The following is a 13,271-nucleotide window of genomic DNA, read 5'->3' as shown; positions in this document are numbered from 1 at the left end:
AAGATTATTTGAGCCTCTGGTGAGTGGTGTTCTTGGCGAGGGCAACGTGTGGGTGCATCGGATTAACCCACCGCAGTTAGTTGGCTCATCTTTGTTCTTGTATCGAACTTGCAAAAGCTATTGATTTCGTATTGCATATTGGGTACTCATTGAGACAGAGTAGCTGATTTTGTTGTGGAGTGGTTTTTATGATAGTTTTTTTTCTATATTTCTTCGAAAGAGCTGCTGCCGGTGATTTTTTAGGTAGATAGCATTCAATCATAACTGGCTGTCGCTCCTTCACTTGTTTTGTCAGAGTCTCACGATGGCATGCTACGGATCTCAGCAGTTAACCGGCCCAACAGATTTCTTGGGACACGAATCTCTGAGATGTATGCCCAGCTTAAAGAGATAAGTGCACACGACGGAGGTGAATCAAAGCAATCTAAAAAGAAATTTCACTCGAAGCTGTCTGTCGCTCACGGCAAAGTAAGTCAGCACAACTTGGAAGCGGAATGGAACCAAGGCTGTTTATGCTCTGCTGTCCGTTACATCCCTTTTTATGATGACATCCCGTATTCTCTGAGGTTGGAGGCCAGACCTTCTCCAAAAGAATGCTATTAGAAAACGATTGACTGTGTAACCTGCAAATCCCCTGGGAAATTCCTCAATCGCCCCGCATACAAATCCGTGCTTAATGTACATATTCTGTTCCTTTTTTGCAGGCATTTTGGCGGTGCCCCGTCTAAAAACGGTCACTCATGTCCCTGAGAGCTAAGTAAGCAATTGACGTGACAGCAGGTTACACTGCTCAGTGACACGAGTGAGTTAGCTCACATAGTTCGGACGCTAGCGTTGACAGCGGCGCTCGGATCGATAATATGTACGGGCGACGCTACATTTTCTGTCGGCTTGCGAGGAAGCCTATTGTCTCGCACAGTGCTATGTCGCGTACGTATAGGCGTTAGCGGCAATCCTTTCGGCTCTGAACATCGTAATTCACGAAGCAAGCTTTTATTCGTGCTGACTGTACTGAAAATGAACCTGTGGTCATCTTCAGTTCCGTTTGTCGTTTAACACACCGCGCGAAAAATATCCGTTGGCGACTGTCATAACGTATCGGAACTAGAGGACTTAACGGTTTGAGTTTCATGCTCATCATGCTGAACGGGTATCTGGTGGATCGGTTACGGAACATAATACCCGTGAAGCCCTCTTTGCTGAGCCACTCTTAAAATAAAGAACCGTCCCATATCTTTTGTGTTACGGGAACAACAAAGACCTCGATTTGGAACGTTGAAAAATGCTGGCAGAGTATTTCTAGGCATGTCAGCCTTTTATGCATCGTGTAGGATGGTTCACTAATGAAAGATATGAGGACACTAGTCTGGAAACTTATTTACTTCGAAAGTTGATGTTAATAGATGTATGCATGAAAAGTCATGCATAGCAAAACGTAGCAGCCATGTCTGCATTGTCCACGATCGTCAGCTGTTTCTTTCCACCTTGCCAAAATCATGAGACGCTTTCAACCACATATCAAGCATGTAAAGGCCCTACTTAATAGCAACTGAACAACGCCTTGCCCTACTTAATAGCAACTGAACCTGTCAAATAACATGAAGTTTTATAGATCAAAGCCCTCTGCTATCCTTGAACTTATATGCCATCTCGACTACCGTGCTAGTGGACACACTGTCCAGGGTCCTTATTTCATATCATGTATCTTCATCAAAAGATGTTCAATAAAATAGTGAGCGCGGTCTGTTTTTAAGAATCATTCAACAAGTCAAGGGTACCTACTTTTGATCTCGCCATTGACCCACTAAGCATTCAGTATGCATGGGTCAGCAATGTAAATCATGACCAGGAGATTCGTGCAAGCAATCATCTCACCTGTGCTGACATTTGGGTTACAACACTCCGTAAAATGATTGACTCATGGTCGCGATGCATTTGACTCTTGTGGCATGCGGTGCGTTGTAACCGGCATCTTCTCATGAGACTCAAGGCTGCTGTTCTGTACCGCGTTGAAGTCTCTTCCTCACGAGCTAGTGCTGCTTGCTGCAATGCAGGCTCCTCGCACAGCTGTGAGTTCTCCACTATTGCAGTTTGGTACTAGCACTGCGGGCGCGATTGTCAGGGATGCAGTGTGGCAAACGCAGCCGGCGTGGGCCCCACGGTGCCCGATGGGGAGGTCGCGGTCGCTCTGACGTCACACCTAACCGTCAGCGCGACGCGGCGGCGCGCCGACGAGCGCGACGTACAGCAGGCGGAATGTGACGCCCATCCCCGGTGTGTACAGGCGCACGGACGTGACGAGCATGTCGAACGTCGCCGCTCAATGACAGGCGCACCGTGTTCCGTTATGCAGGATGGCTGCAGCATCTGGAGGGCGAGATCGACGGGCTTAGGGCGATGCAGGCCCTTCGTGACAGTCGTTCTTAGTCGGGAGTTTTGAGCGCGGCTAATCACGCCGCGAGGGCCCTCAAAAATGGCGCCCGCGGTGGAGTACGGCTCGGCGGTCACGTTTTCGGGATAATGCAGTTGCCGCTCCCGCCGTGTGTCTGGCTGTGTCAGTGTCTAGAGCCGGTCAGCCTTGGTCGCGGAGGCGGCCGGACGGCGAGCGGACCCAACGCCTCAGAGTACCAGCACCGACTCTGCCAACGACAGGCGGATCATGTCCTGGAGCGCGAGGACACGTTTTTCACTGGTGTCGGTTGCTCTGGCCAGTGGAGGGTACGAGGATTAGCCATCGTCGAAAGGCCTGCAGTGTCGGCATTTTATTCATTTCAGGAAAAGCCTTAATCCGCGCCCATCACTGCCTTAGTTCGCACCGTTTCAAGAGCGTACATGCTAATAATCGCGAGGACGGAAGGCCGCGCGAGGTGCCGGTAGCGTAGTGGTTAAGCTGCGCATCGGGAAAACCAGAGGTGCGGGCTGTGATTTCCCGCAGCGACCGTCCTTCCCGCCAGGGTGAGGGAAGGAACGCCACCCGAGTGGAAAGCCATTCCGGCATGCAGGACTGGGCGCACGACATTCGGATCATGCAAAGTACATACAATCCGTCGGCCTATTCTCAGCGGAAGCCGACCGACTGCCAAAGGATGACGATTTAAGCATTCAGGTGACTGCTTCTGACATATGAGCTCCATGTATTCGTATTCGTCAACATGAACTGTCCCGTGAATCACCAGAGGACTAATCACCAGACTTTTTCCTTCCTCAGAGCTGGTCTCTTGAGCAAGCTAGTTCGGGCTGAGGGTATTCGTGCGCACTGCTCCAGTGAGTGTTGCTTAAGTGCCGGGCCGGCCAGCAGTGCCGTTCCAGCAGGTGTTGGCTGAGGCTGGCGGCGGGCGCCGAGGCGCGGCGGTGGCCAGAAAAAGGCGGTGTCGGCGGCACTGGCGCGTGGTTGACCCGTCTCACGAGCCGCGCGGTCCGCTCACACCGCGACGACAAGGACGACCGGAAAGGCCGCGCCTGACGTCACACGCGGGAAGCACGAGGATGCGCGGCGCGAGGAATGCCGCCGCGCCGCCGGCGAGCTCAGCACCGCTAGCGTCGCTCCGGGAACGGGCGGTAGCCGGACACGCCGCTTCCGCCTCCTCATCCGCGCGTGGTCGCGCTGCCCGGAAAGTCCTTTGGAACCGGCTTCTGGACTCACGTAGGTGGTGTGGCTGCCAAGTGCGTGCCCCCCCCCGCACTTTTGAGAGCGGCTGGGATCAGTGGATGGGTAGTGCAGACGATTGTTGGAAATGCCGGCCCGCGAAGTGGGTGCCATTCGCTGGATTTTTTCAGATTTGGAAAAGCCCTGCATGTTTCAGTTGGAAACAGCCTAAAGATCAACTTGTCAGTGTCTGCGAGGCATAGTAAATTGCCCAACCATGCATATTTGTCTCGCAATATGTACCGTATCAGCTTAGTACCTGCCTGGCTGGAACTGCATAATACCATTCCAATTTCTGCAGGCGGGATTTTCACCTCTTAGCTGAATGATTGTTGAAGCCTGTCAGATGTATTATGTTAAAGAAAGGCAGACATTCTCTTTCCCGTTCCAGGAAATCGGGGAAAAGTGATAAATCCCGAGGTAGGTAGAGGCGTTAAAGGCTCCCAATGGTCGCGGGTATCCCATTACAGGAGCCAAATCGTGACTTGTGATTGTGAGGCACTATACTTACGGTATGTTAAAAGCTGTTTTACCAGACCAGATGCTTCGCTATCCAAATGTTTCACTATTGATAAATAAAGATATGAATAAATCACTGCTGCGACAAGGTAAAAATACGAATCATGTCACCTGTGCAATCCGCGCAGCTGGAAGTGAATGATAGTTGTCTGCAATATCACTTCTAATCAAATGAATTATCTACCACTTTGATCCATAACCCCTCTATACTAAGACATGAGAAGGGTCAACACAAAACTGTACGTCACAGAGCAAATACACAATTGTACGTGTGATGCCGTCATCCGTGCTCCAGCTACAATACAAGGAAACACGAAATATGTTAAATATCTAAGATGTCCAAATGAATAAAATTATGGATTTTTTTCCAAAACACTCATCGGATTTCCAGCACTGCCGCAAAGAAGGCTTGTATGGACAGGACATTATTAACCATATTGAAGAAGTTCGGCATTCAGTACACTGCCGTTTATTACATCAATTAATGATGCACGAAAACGAGTCATATCTGTCATAATTTAGGGTATCATTCAGCACTTTGTCCAGCACATTATAGCTAAACCACGAGCAGCATTACAACGCTGACTTGGCCTGCTTGAAGTTGACGCTGCAGCCGCCTGTCCCGGCCACTGGTGTCTGACGAGTTCCAAGACTACCGGTTCCGGCGCCGACCCTAGCACGGCCTGGTGCGGCGCCAGCCTCCAGAATGCCCGCCTCTCATTACCATATCAACAGCGGCGACCAGCCGGGAGGGGGGATACACGGACCTAGCCTGGGGCGGTTCAGAGGGGTCGAGGAGGGGGGGGGGGGAGGGGGCGAGCAACTGCGGCTGACGCCCTGATCGGCCCGCCCACCGGAGGTATGTCTGCTCGGCCATCCCAACGGTATGCCGTGACTCATGCGGAGCTGTGTGACGGAGCAAGCGGGTCTGCTAGATGCAAAGACGGCCCGGGCATCCCCGCATAATGGGCAGACGATGAACCAGGATGTTAAGTGGATAAGCCATGGTCAGCCAAGTGGGAACTCCTCGGGTGAATGACCTGGTCTGCAGGTACCCGCTATGCCAGCCGTGGCTTGGAACAAATGTGCAACTAGTGGCCGACATACATAATTGTTGACAAGCTGCACGAGTTCAGGAGATAATCATCATCGTCGTCCCCTCGTGCATAGCCAAGCAATGCTGCCAATTTTTCGACTGATATGGAGTCTGCAGCCAGCGTACTAAGATGATGATCACAGTCAGCCTCTTGAAGACGGATCCAAACGGACGCCGGCTGCAAAACGTCGAGGGCATAATCGTAGTCACGTGAGAGCCTTGACTGCCTTCACATTAATAAATAAAGACTCCGGCTACATGCTAAGTCCTCCATCATGCCGCTTGCGTCAGCTCGTACATTCATTAAAAAACCAGGACATGTTGCTGATCGTTCTGCTTAGCTTTGGTATTTTCTCACCATAACCCCGTTACGATAAGAGGTCACTGGCTTATCCAAAGCCGGGTGGTGGGTAATGGGACAGAGGAAGTCTGGGAACAGGTCTGGGAAGAAACAGAAACAGCCTCCCAGCCTCACAGCTCTGGGAAGAAAATTAGCATCAATGGTACCGTGCTGCATGAAAAACCCGACTTAGCAATTTAGCAATTGACTTTGCCCCCGACTCGAATGAGGTTCCGCTTCCACTGGTTGCTGATGTCGCTAAACAGGCCACACACACACACACACACACACACACACACACACACACACACACACACACACACACACACACACACACACACACACACACACACACACACACACACACACACACACACACACACACACACACACACACACTTATCTTATCGTTACATTGACACATGTCTCTCTGAATTCAAATAGATATGATAGTTAATCTATATGCAGATGTACAGCTTGATAAAAATGTCATCTTAAATGACCATTGGCAAACCAGAAGATCTGCTTGCAGAGGTCAAAGGAGGCCAAGTGCAGGGGTCCGATGAGGGTTTTGCGGAAACAATCAGCAACAGGACCCAGACTACGCGCTGGAGCGGAGCGTGCACAAAATGGAATGCACACCGAGCGTAGCGCACATTCCAAGCCTCGCACAGCAGGCGTCGGTCCCGCGAGGCACGCTCCCAGATCCGCTCAGCGACCGGGCAGTTTGCATACGACAGACACTACCGATGGACAACTGTCATGCCGTCCACCGCTCCCGCGGTCGCTGGCCGGGCACGCACGTGCCGACAAAGAGCCGGACGCCGTGACCACGCGGCGTGTCGTCCCCACACAGCACCGAGGCCGATCGCGTGCGGATAAGACGCCACCGGTAATTGTGAGAACGGCCACGGGCTCTCAGCAGGGTCTGAGGCAACGGGTCGGGTGCGCTGTGCGAGGACGCTGTTCCCACGTGCGTACAACGGTCGTACGCAACGCCTGCCTAGTGCCGTCGGCCGATCCTCCGGCTGGGCGCAGCAGTGCCGGCCCAGCCCGATTCCCTGACGGCGCTCGGGATGACACCGCGGTACGTCAGGTCATCATCAGGCCATCAGGTCATCAGGTCTTACACTGGCGTCAGGTCAGTGCGGGCGTCACGCTTCGCCCCAAGAGAGCGGCGGGGTTTTCCAGGCGGCCGCCTCACCTCCCTTCGCCGCGCAGTCTCGAGCTCGTTGCCGCCGAGAAAATGAGTCGCCGCCGCCGCCCGGCCGACCGCCACTAGCTGGATGGCTGACACGGTCCTCCGAGTGTGCCGATCTAGCGATCAGGTGCATTCGTCCGGTGCTGATCCGGTGCTGCGCGCCGCCGCTGCGAGCTCATGAGCCCACGTCCAGTAGCCACGTGCCGGCACACAGCTCGGGATGCAGGACGAGAAGTCTCTTCGCGTGCTGCCGCGCCATCTGCGTGAGCGCAAACATCACGAGTCGGCGCTAAAGGCTCGTGCAAACAGTGGCGCGCCGATGCCGCCAAACGGTCGGCCCGGTCAAGGATCGACGCTGACGGCAGGCGTCGATCACGGGAGACGCAGGCGATGGCCAGACTCACCCACGCTTGGCAGGCCATCACGGAGCTGGAATGAGATAAAATGACCATGGGGGGGGGGGGGGGGGGGGCGGCCGCGCGGCCTCCCACTGGCCTCCAGCCGGTGACGCGATGGCAGCCGATGGCACGCAGTACGGTGCGCCACGTATGCTGATTCCACAGAGTGCTTGTGAAAGCGCATGCGCGATTAGCTTCTTCGGAGGTGCGCGTTGCATGTGCTGTATGAACATTGATTTCTTTGCAGTCTTTCGTGTTGGACTTCGACTGCATGAATGCCTTTGGCCAGTCGCAGTCCTTGGACACAGCCATACTTGATTCAGCAAATTTGTGGTCCCCTGTCAAAACTATCGTGCATTTCTACGTGGACGTGGTTGAATAACTCCGCATTGCATATCATGTCTGCCCGAGCACTATCAATTGAAACTTTGCTAAGACATCCCCAGGATAACGCTATGTAAGCGTGCGTATTTGGTAAGATCACTGCGGAGCTTGTCTCAAGCGATGCATACAATTGTTGCAGAGACGTCATGACAGCACATACAACGGCTTAGAAGTGGTCTGGGTTATCAGTGGCAATAAATCATACTGAGGTCAAATCACTGAGGGCTATATTGTTTAAAAAGATCTAACATCAACAAACGAGCTCCAAATCAACTCTGTAAATGACCATCCGAGCAATATTCAGTTCGTGCTGAATCACAGCTATACGACTGAGAGAGAGCTATCATGGAAGATTCATTGACACAAGTGATGCGTCAAAAAGTCCATCCGTGGTATAAACTAATTTGCTTGCGGTCGGTCACGTCTCACACCGATTCATTCAACAGCGCATGCGACTTCCCCATTAGAAACCCTCAACCCAATAATGGCGCCGCCCTTCATGCACTCATAATTTGCGACGGTGGTCAGGGACTGCCGTGAGTGAAACTGATCGATGTCCTGGTGACACTCGCATATTGCAAACTAGTATAGCACGCTTCATAGCTCCCGTTGGATCGTATAAATGAGCGTGTAATTTGTCCTCCTGGGAATAGGTCATTTCAGAATGTTACGGTAGATATGTGATGGTGTGGGGTGGATTCTTTAGCCGGCCGCTCGGATTTCGATTCATTGAAAACTACCAAAGCTATAGCATTTGCCTCCTGAATAACCTGGATTAGGAGTTCCTATCGACGTACCTTGCGACAGAGCGGAATCAATGAAAGGTGTGCCTTTGCTGAATAACAGCTATCTTGGATCATATGTGGGTGTATTTTCAATTTTCGTGACAGTGTCTCTTGTGTTACTTTCAAAACCACGATGGCAGCCTGTTGTTCGGAAAGGTGACAGAATTCCGTCATTCAGAGCTTTATATGAATAACGTATGGGAAGGCGCATGACATTTAAGTACTTCATTTACCGTGGCCGAGTTCCAAAACGATAGATGAGCGTGCTTCTAAGCGCACAATTTTGAATAAGTGTAGTTGTTACGTGATGCCAGGTGATTTTACCTTAGGCCTTGACATCATGTAACTTAAAACGGTGTCATGAGGCAATACCAAAACAAATTTTTGTTAGATGAGGCGTGAGGCTATCAATAAACGAATCACATAAAATGGGACAAAAGGCGTTCCACCAAACAGAAGACAACACATACAAATGTTGTTTTCCATACGTCATTTGAAGCCACAAAGTGTGGAAGTTCGTCGCTCTCAAAACGGATAAGGACTGTTCTGTACTGGGGCTAGCCTATAAAGCAAGCTTTGCTGCAAAATACTGAAGCCTTTAGCAGCAACTTTACCGAGTGGCAACGGTCAACTGATGGGTTACTGTCTGCCCAAAGTCCTGAGCACGTTGGCGTGCCAGATGCAGAAATCGAGGGGAAGGCGGATGCATGGACAGATGACATCCTAGACCAGGTGGTCTGAAGACAACGGGGTCTGAAAAATTCAGCGGGGAAAAATAAGTTAAAAAACTAGCGGACATTCCAGAACGTTAGCCTATCATGTTGCTTTTCGGTTCAAATGCCCAGCATCATGATACGCGTGATAAAAACAAGCTTCATTGTAATATTGTATTACTAACAACATATGAGACATTAGGATGGAACACTGTGAACACTATGATAACTGATGTCTATGTGAGAACATGACTGACATGCACATAAAATAACCTACACTCACAACGAACAAAATGTGTGCCCGTGTCCCCTCAGCGGAAAGCCCCAACAGTTAAGTGGTAGTTATTTTGCGGTAGCAAAATCAGACTGTGTTATAATCATACCAAAAATGTCCAAGGAACACGTATTGACATTGCAAACTTCGCTGCGACAACCGTAACAGACATCCCTTGAGAAACTTACGAAAAGAAACTTAAAACGCGCACACAACAAATCCGAATTGCTTGCAATGCCACCTTCACGGCGGAAGCTACTTGGATAGCTGACGAACAAAGACGTGCAACTTTACCCTCATTACCATCGAGAAGAATAGGTATATGTCACATAATCATCTCCGTTTTACAACGCAATTGTTACAATCCTTTTGAGTGCAAAGGCTCAAGGATCCGTGCGAAAACCAGGCTTATGACAGGCGGAAGTGAACTGCCCTATATTGCGGTGCCATTGTTGATGAAAACGGGCCGGAACGGTTGCACTGACCTTGATTTTGAACAATGTGACACATGTTTCCAGCTCAGTGAAGATGGTGAGGGTAACTTGAAAGCATTTTTAAAGACACTATAGAGTGGCAAACATCAAAACACTGCATTCGTGAACAGCAAGCAAGCAATAGCTAAAAGCTCTGAACAATGGGGAATGGAACTTTAAATACTTATGATGAAAAATGATACTACCCTATCTCCTGTTATGCAGCAATGAGGTTTCACATCTCGACAGGATGCCTGGAAAAGAGACAATGAGCAGAAGCTCTCAACTCCGCAAAGACCGGACAGCAATAACCTTTCAGACATCACGAACAGATACCAGCGCCTACAAACACAAACAGCCAACAAATATGTCACCGCACGGCGACGGACTACCGCTCGCACAAACAGGAGCACACCGCTCGCACCGATCACCGCTCGCGTTGAGGCCACGCTCCGCCGCCGCTCGTGCACGGAGTCAGCGGCGCCGCTCCGGCGATGTGCGATGTACGGCGTCACCATCCACACCTCAGCGGCGGCGACGCGCGGCTGCGCGGGCGGCGCAGCTCTTCGCACGTGCTCCACGAAGGTCACGACCGGAGCTGCGGATGGCGCCAGGTGGCAGCAGCGCGGTGCCGACTCCTGCACCGGTCATCCGCTGGAATCCCGGCACTTTCTCTCCGGCCAGGCAAGGTCAGCTGCTGATCTTCACGAGCTGGAGGGCTGAAGCCCGGCCCCCTCCTCCTCCGCCCCCTCTCGCGGCGCGACGCTGACCCGGCTGGTATAAAACCGCCCGCCCAGCGGTGAATCCTCACATTCGGGTAGTCGCCATCTACTCAGTGTGGACCCAAGCGAACCTTAGGTGAGTCCGCGCTGCTGGCTGTGTGTGCTCGTGGTGATGGCGGTGACGGTGATCAGGGAGCCGGCGGCGCCGCCAGAGCCGACACTCGGACTCAGCTGAGGACACCGGAGGCGATCCGGGCTCCGGCCTCGTGCTCCGTGCTCCGCTGCTCCGGTGTTCCGTGCTCCAGTGCTCCGATGACCCGTGCTCGGGGCAGCCTGTGTCGACCGGAGCACCGCCGAGAAGTGTACAAATTGGCATGGGCCTCGAGCCGATGCTTATAACTTCCAATTCATCAAGCCTGCTCATTTAGAAGTGGTGAACATCTGGTTTTAAGTTTGTTGCCACATGCAAATGCTTTTTGAGTGCCGTTTCAAAATCGTAGGCCTATATGTAACCATAGATTATTTCTTGATTACCCTGATTTGCGCGATCGATACTTGTCTTTCTTTCACCTTGTTTACCCAAAAACAGTTTGATTTAATTTTAAACCAGAAGAACTGTTATCTCCGTTTCATTTTTGATGATAGGGAGCGATAACCAGCTTTATGACATTGTCACTTAATTTTGCTTGAGAACCGCCGATCGGAAATTTAAGAGCATTAGCACCAATTTATCGTATATTTGCAGCCACAACTAAGCTACCCGTTGAACTCATCTTTCTGGAGCATGATAAAAGAAAGGTAGACGGCATTGGTCGGGGCAGGTTATGTATAACTCATTTAGTCATCACGTTCTTAGGTTAGCCATTAGGACTGTTAGGAGCCCCTCAGCTGACATCATATACCGATCATTTGAGTGATCTCAGTCAGCATTTGCGAGTCCGAACATCAGGTGACGTTCTCGTTCAGGGTTTTTTTCCACTTTGGCATGAACGCTGGCTTATTTGCAACATCCCCGTTCATGGTGGCTCACCGCGGCAGTCTGGTGCGCCTGCGCCAGGTTTTAATTATGAATGCTCATTGGTCCACCAGGGCAGCGAGCGCGCTCTAGAATATCTAGTGGTGGTCATTGGCTGGCATTCAAACGTCGCCAAGGATTCGCTCGCAGGCGCCGTGAGGTCAGTGAGGCCCTCAATGTATTCGGAGGCCTCCTAGTCTGTGGTCCAGTTACAATCCCCCTCCCCCTTTAAAGTGGGCCGTGCACATGCCTGATCATCGGCGGATGTGACGGCAGCGGCGTTCCCTGCCACCCATGCCCAGGCGAGATGCCAGCCTTTTTGCGTGCTTGGCGCCGTGTGCAATCTCTCACCCCGGGAGAGAGAGAGGGCCAGGCAACGCGGGTCGCCTCCATTGTTGTTGCACACAAGCCACGCGACGCGCTGCGCCTGGCCGCAGCTTTTTGCGCTGCATTTCACTTTCCGACGTTGGCCAACGGATGTTGTGACCCGGTGCGGTCGGTGCGGCCTGTTTGGCGCGCGGCCCCCAGCCGACGTTTGTGGCGCGGCGGCGCCGAGGCTGGTGCCGAGAAGGGGGACGAGCACCGCTTAGCCGCTCCCCGCCGTCTCGGACATCGCCGTGGGCAGTAAAGTCCATCCAATCTCATGCCTGGCTTACCGACATATACCCGCAACCATTCGCAGCTGGGAAAGAGAGAGGTACATGCCGGTGAGAAGTGATTGGACTTTATTGCCCACTGCCCACGCCTTGCTAAGCTTGAGTCACAGCCATAAGGTCCAATCACTGATCCCCATGTACCTCCTCTCTGTTCCAGAATGTGGCGGATTCTGGTTTCCTTCCTGTTGTTCGCTGCGGCTGCGGCCCAAAACCAGGGCTCCGGCTTCGCCAGCAACCTGCAGCTCGCTGACGGATACCTGCCGCCGCCGACGCCCATTAACCCAACGACCGTAACAGCGCCATGCGAGTCCAAGACTGTCGTCTACCGCACGCAGACGCGCGTCGTCACCAACACCATCACGCGCACGGTTGTGTCGACGGTGCCGCAGTACGTCACGAAGACGAACGTCGTCACCAGCGTGGTGCCGAGCACCATCGTCAGCACCCGGGTGTCCCAGGTGACGTCACTTGTGGTCCAGACGCGCATCAGGACGAACGTGATCACCCAGGCGGTGACGCGCACCGTTAGCCAGCCGGGCCAGACCCGCACCGTCACCTCGGAGCGTCTGCAGACGGTGGTCAGCACAGTTACCCAGCAGCGGGTGCAGACCCGCACTACGACCGTCGTGCGCGTGCAGACCCAGATCAGCCGCGTCGTCCAGACCATCACCCAGACGCAGACGCAGACGGTGCCGCAGGTGGTGTACGTCACGCGCACGGTGCAGGTGCCGGGCCGCACCGTCATTAACACGCAGACCAGGCAGGTGGTGCAGACCCGCGTCAGCACCTACCAGCCGCCGCCACAGACCCGCATCCAGACCAAGATCGAGTACGTGACGCGCACCGAGACCCGCCAGGTGCCCGGCCCCACCGTCACGCAGACGCGGGAGGTCCTCTCCACCCAGGTGGTGTTCACCACGCGTGTGGTCACCGTGCCCCGCATCAGCACGCGCGTGGTCCAGCAGACCAGCCAGCAGGTACAGTACGTGACGAGCACCCAGGTGGTGACGCAGACGCAGACCCGCCTCATCACCTCCACCGCCGTGGTA

At 52.9% G+C, this 13,271-nt stretch overlaps 1 protein-coding gene across 1 annotated transcript; it reads left to right on the top strand.

Annotated features, from left to right (window-relative positions):
* Window positions 1–10,579: 10,579 nt before the first annotated feature.
* LOC119091960 (uncharacterized) lies at window positions 10,580–13,271 on the top strand (the record flags this gene model as incomplete). Its single annotated transcript, XM_037214892.1, is given in 2 exon segments — window positions 10,580–10,687; window positions 12,380–13,271. A coding segment is annotated over 1 exon segment (891 nt), but the record flags the coding sequence as incomplete, so codon positions are not given.

Source organism: Pollicipes pollicipes, unplaced genomic scaffold, assembly GCF_011947565.3.
Source record: "Pollicipes pollicipes isolate AB1234 unplaced genomic scaffold, Ppol_2.1 Scaffold_3447;HRSCAF=4054_pilon_pilon_pilon, whole genome shotgun sequence".
Classification (NCBI taxonomy): Eukaryota; Metazoa; Arthropoda; class Thecostraca; order Pollicipedomorpha; family Pollicipedidae; genus Pollicipes; species Pollicipes pollicipes.
This window is presented reverse-complemented; position numbering and strand designations above follow the sequence as displayed.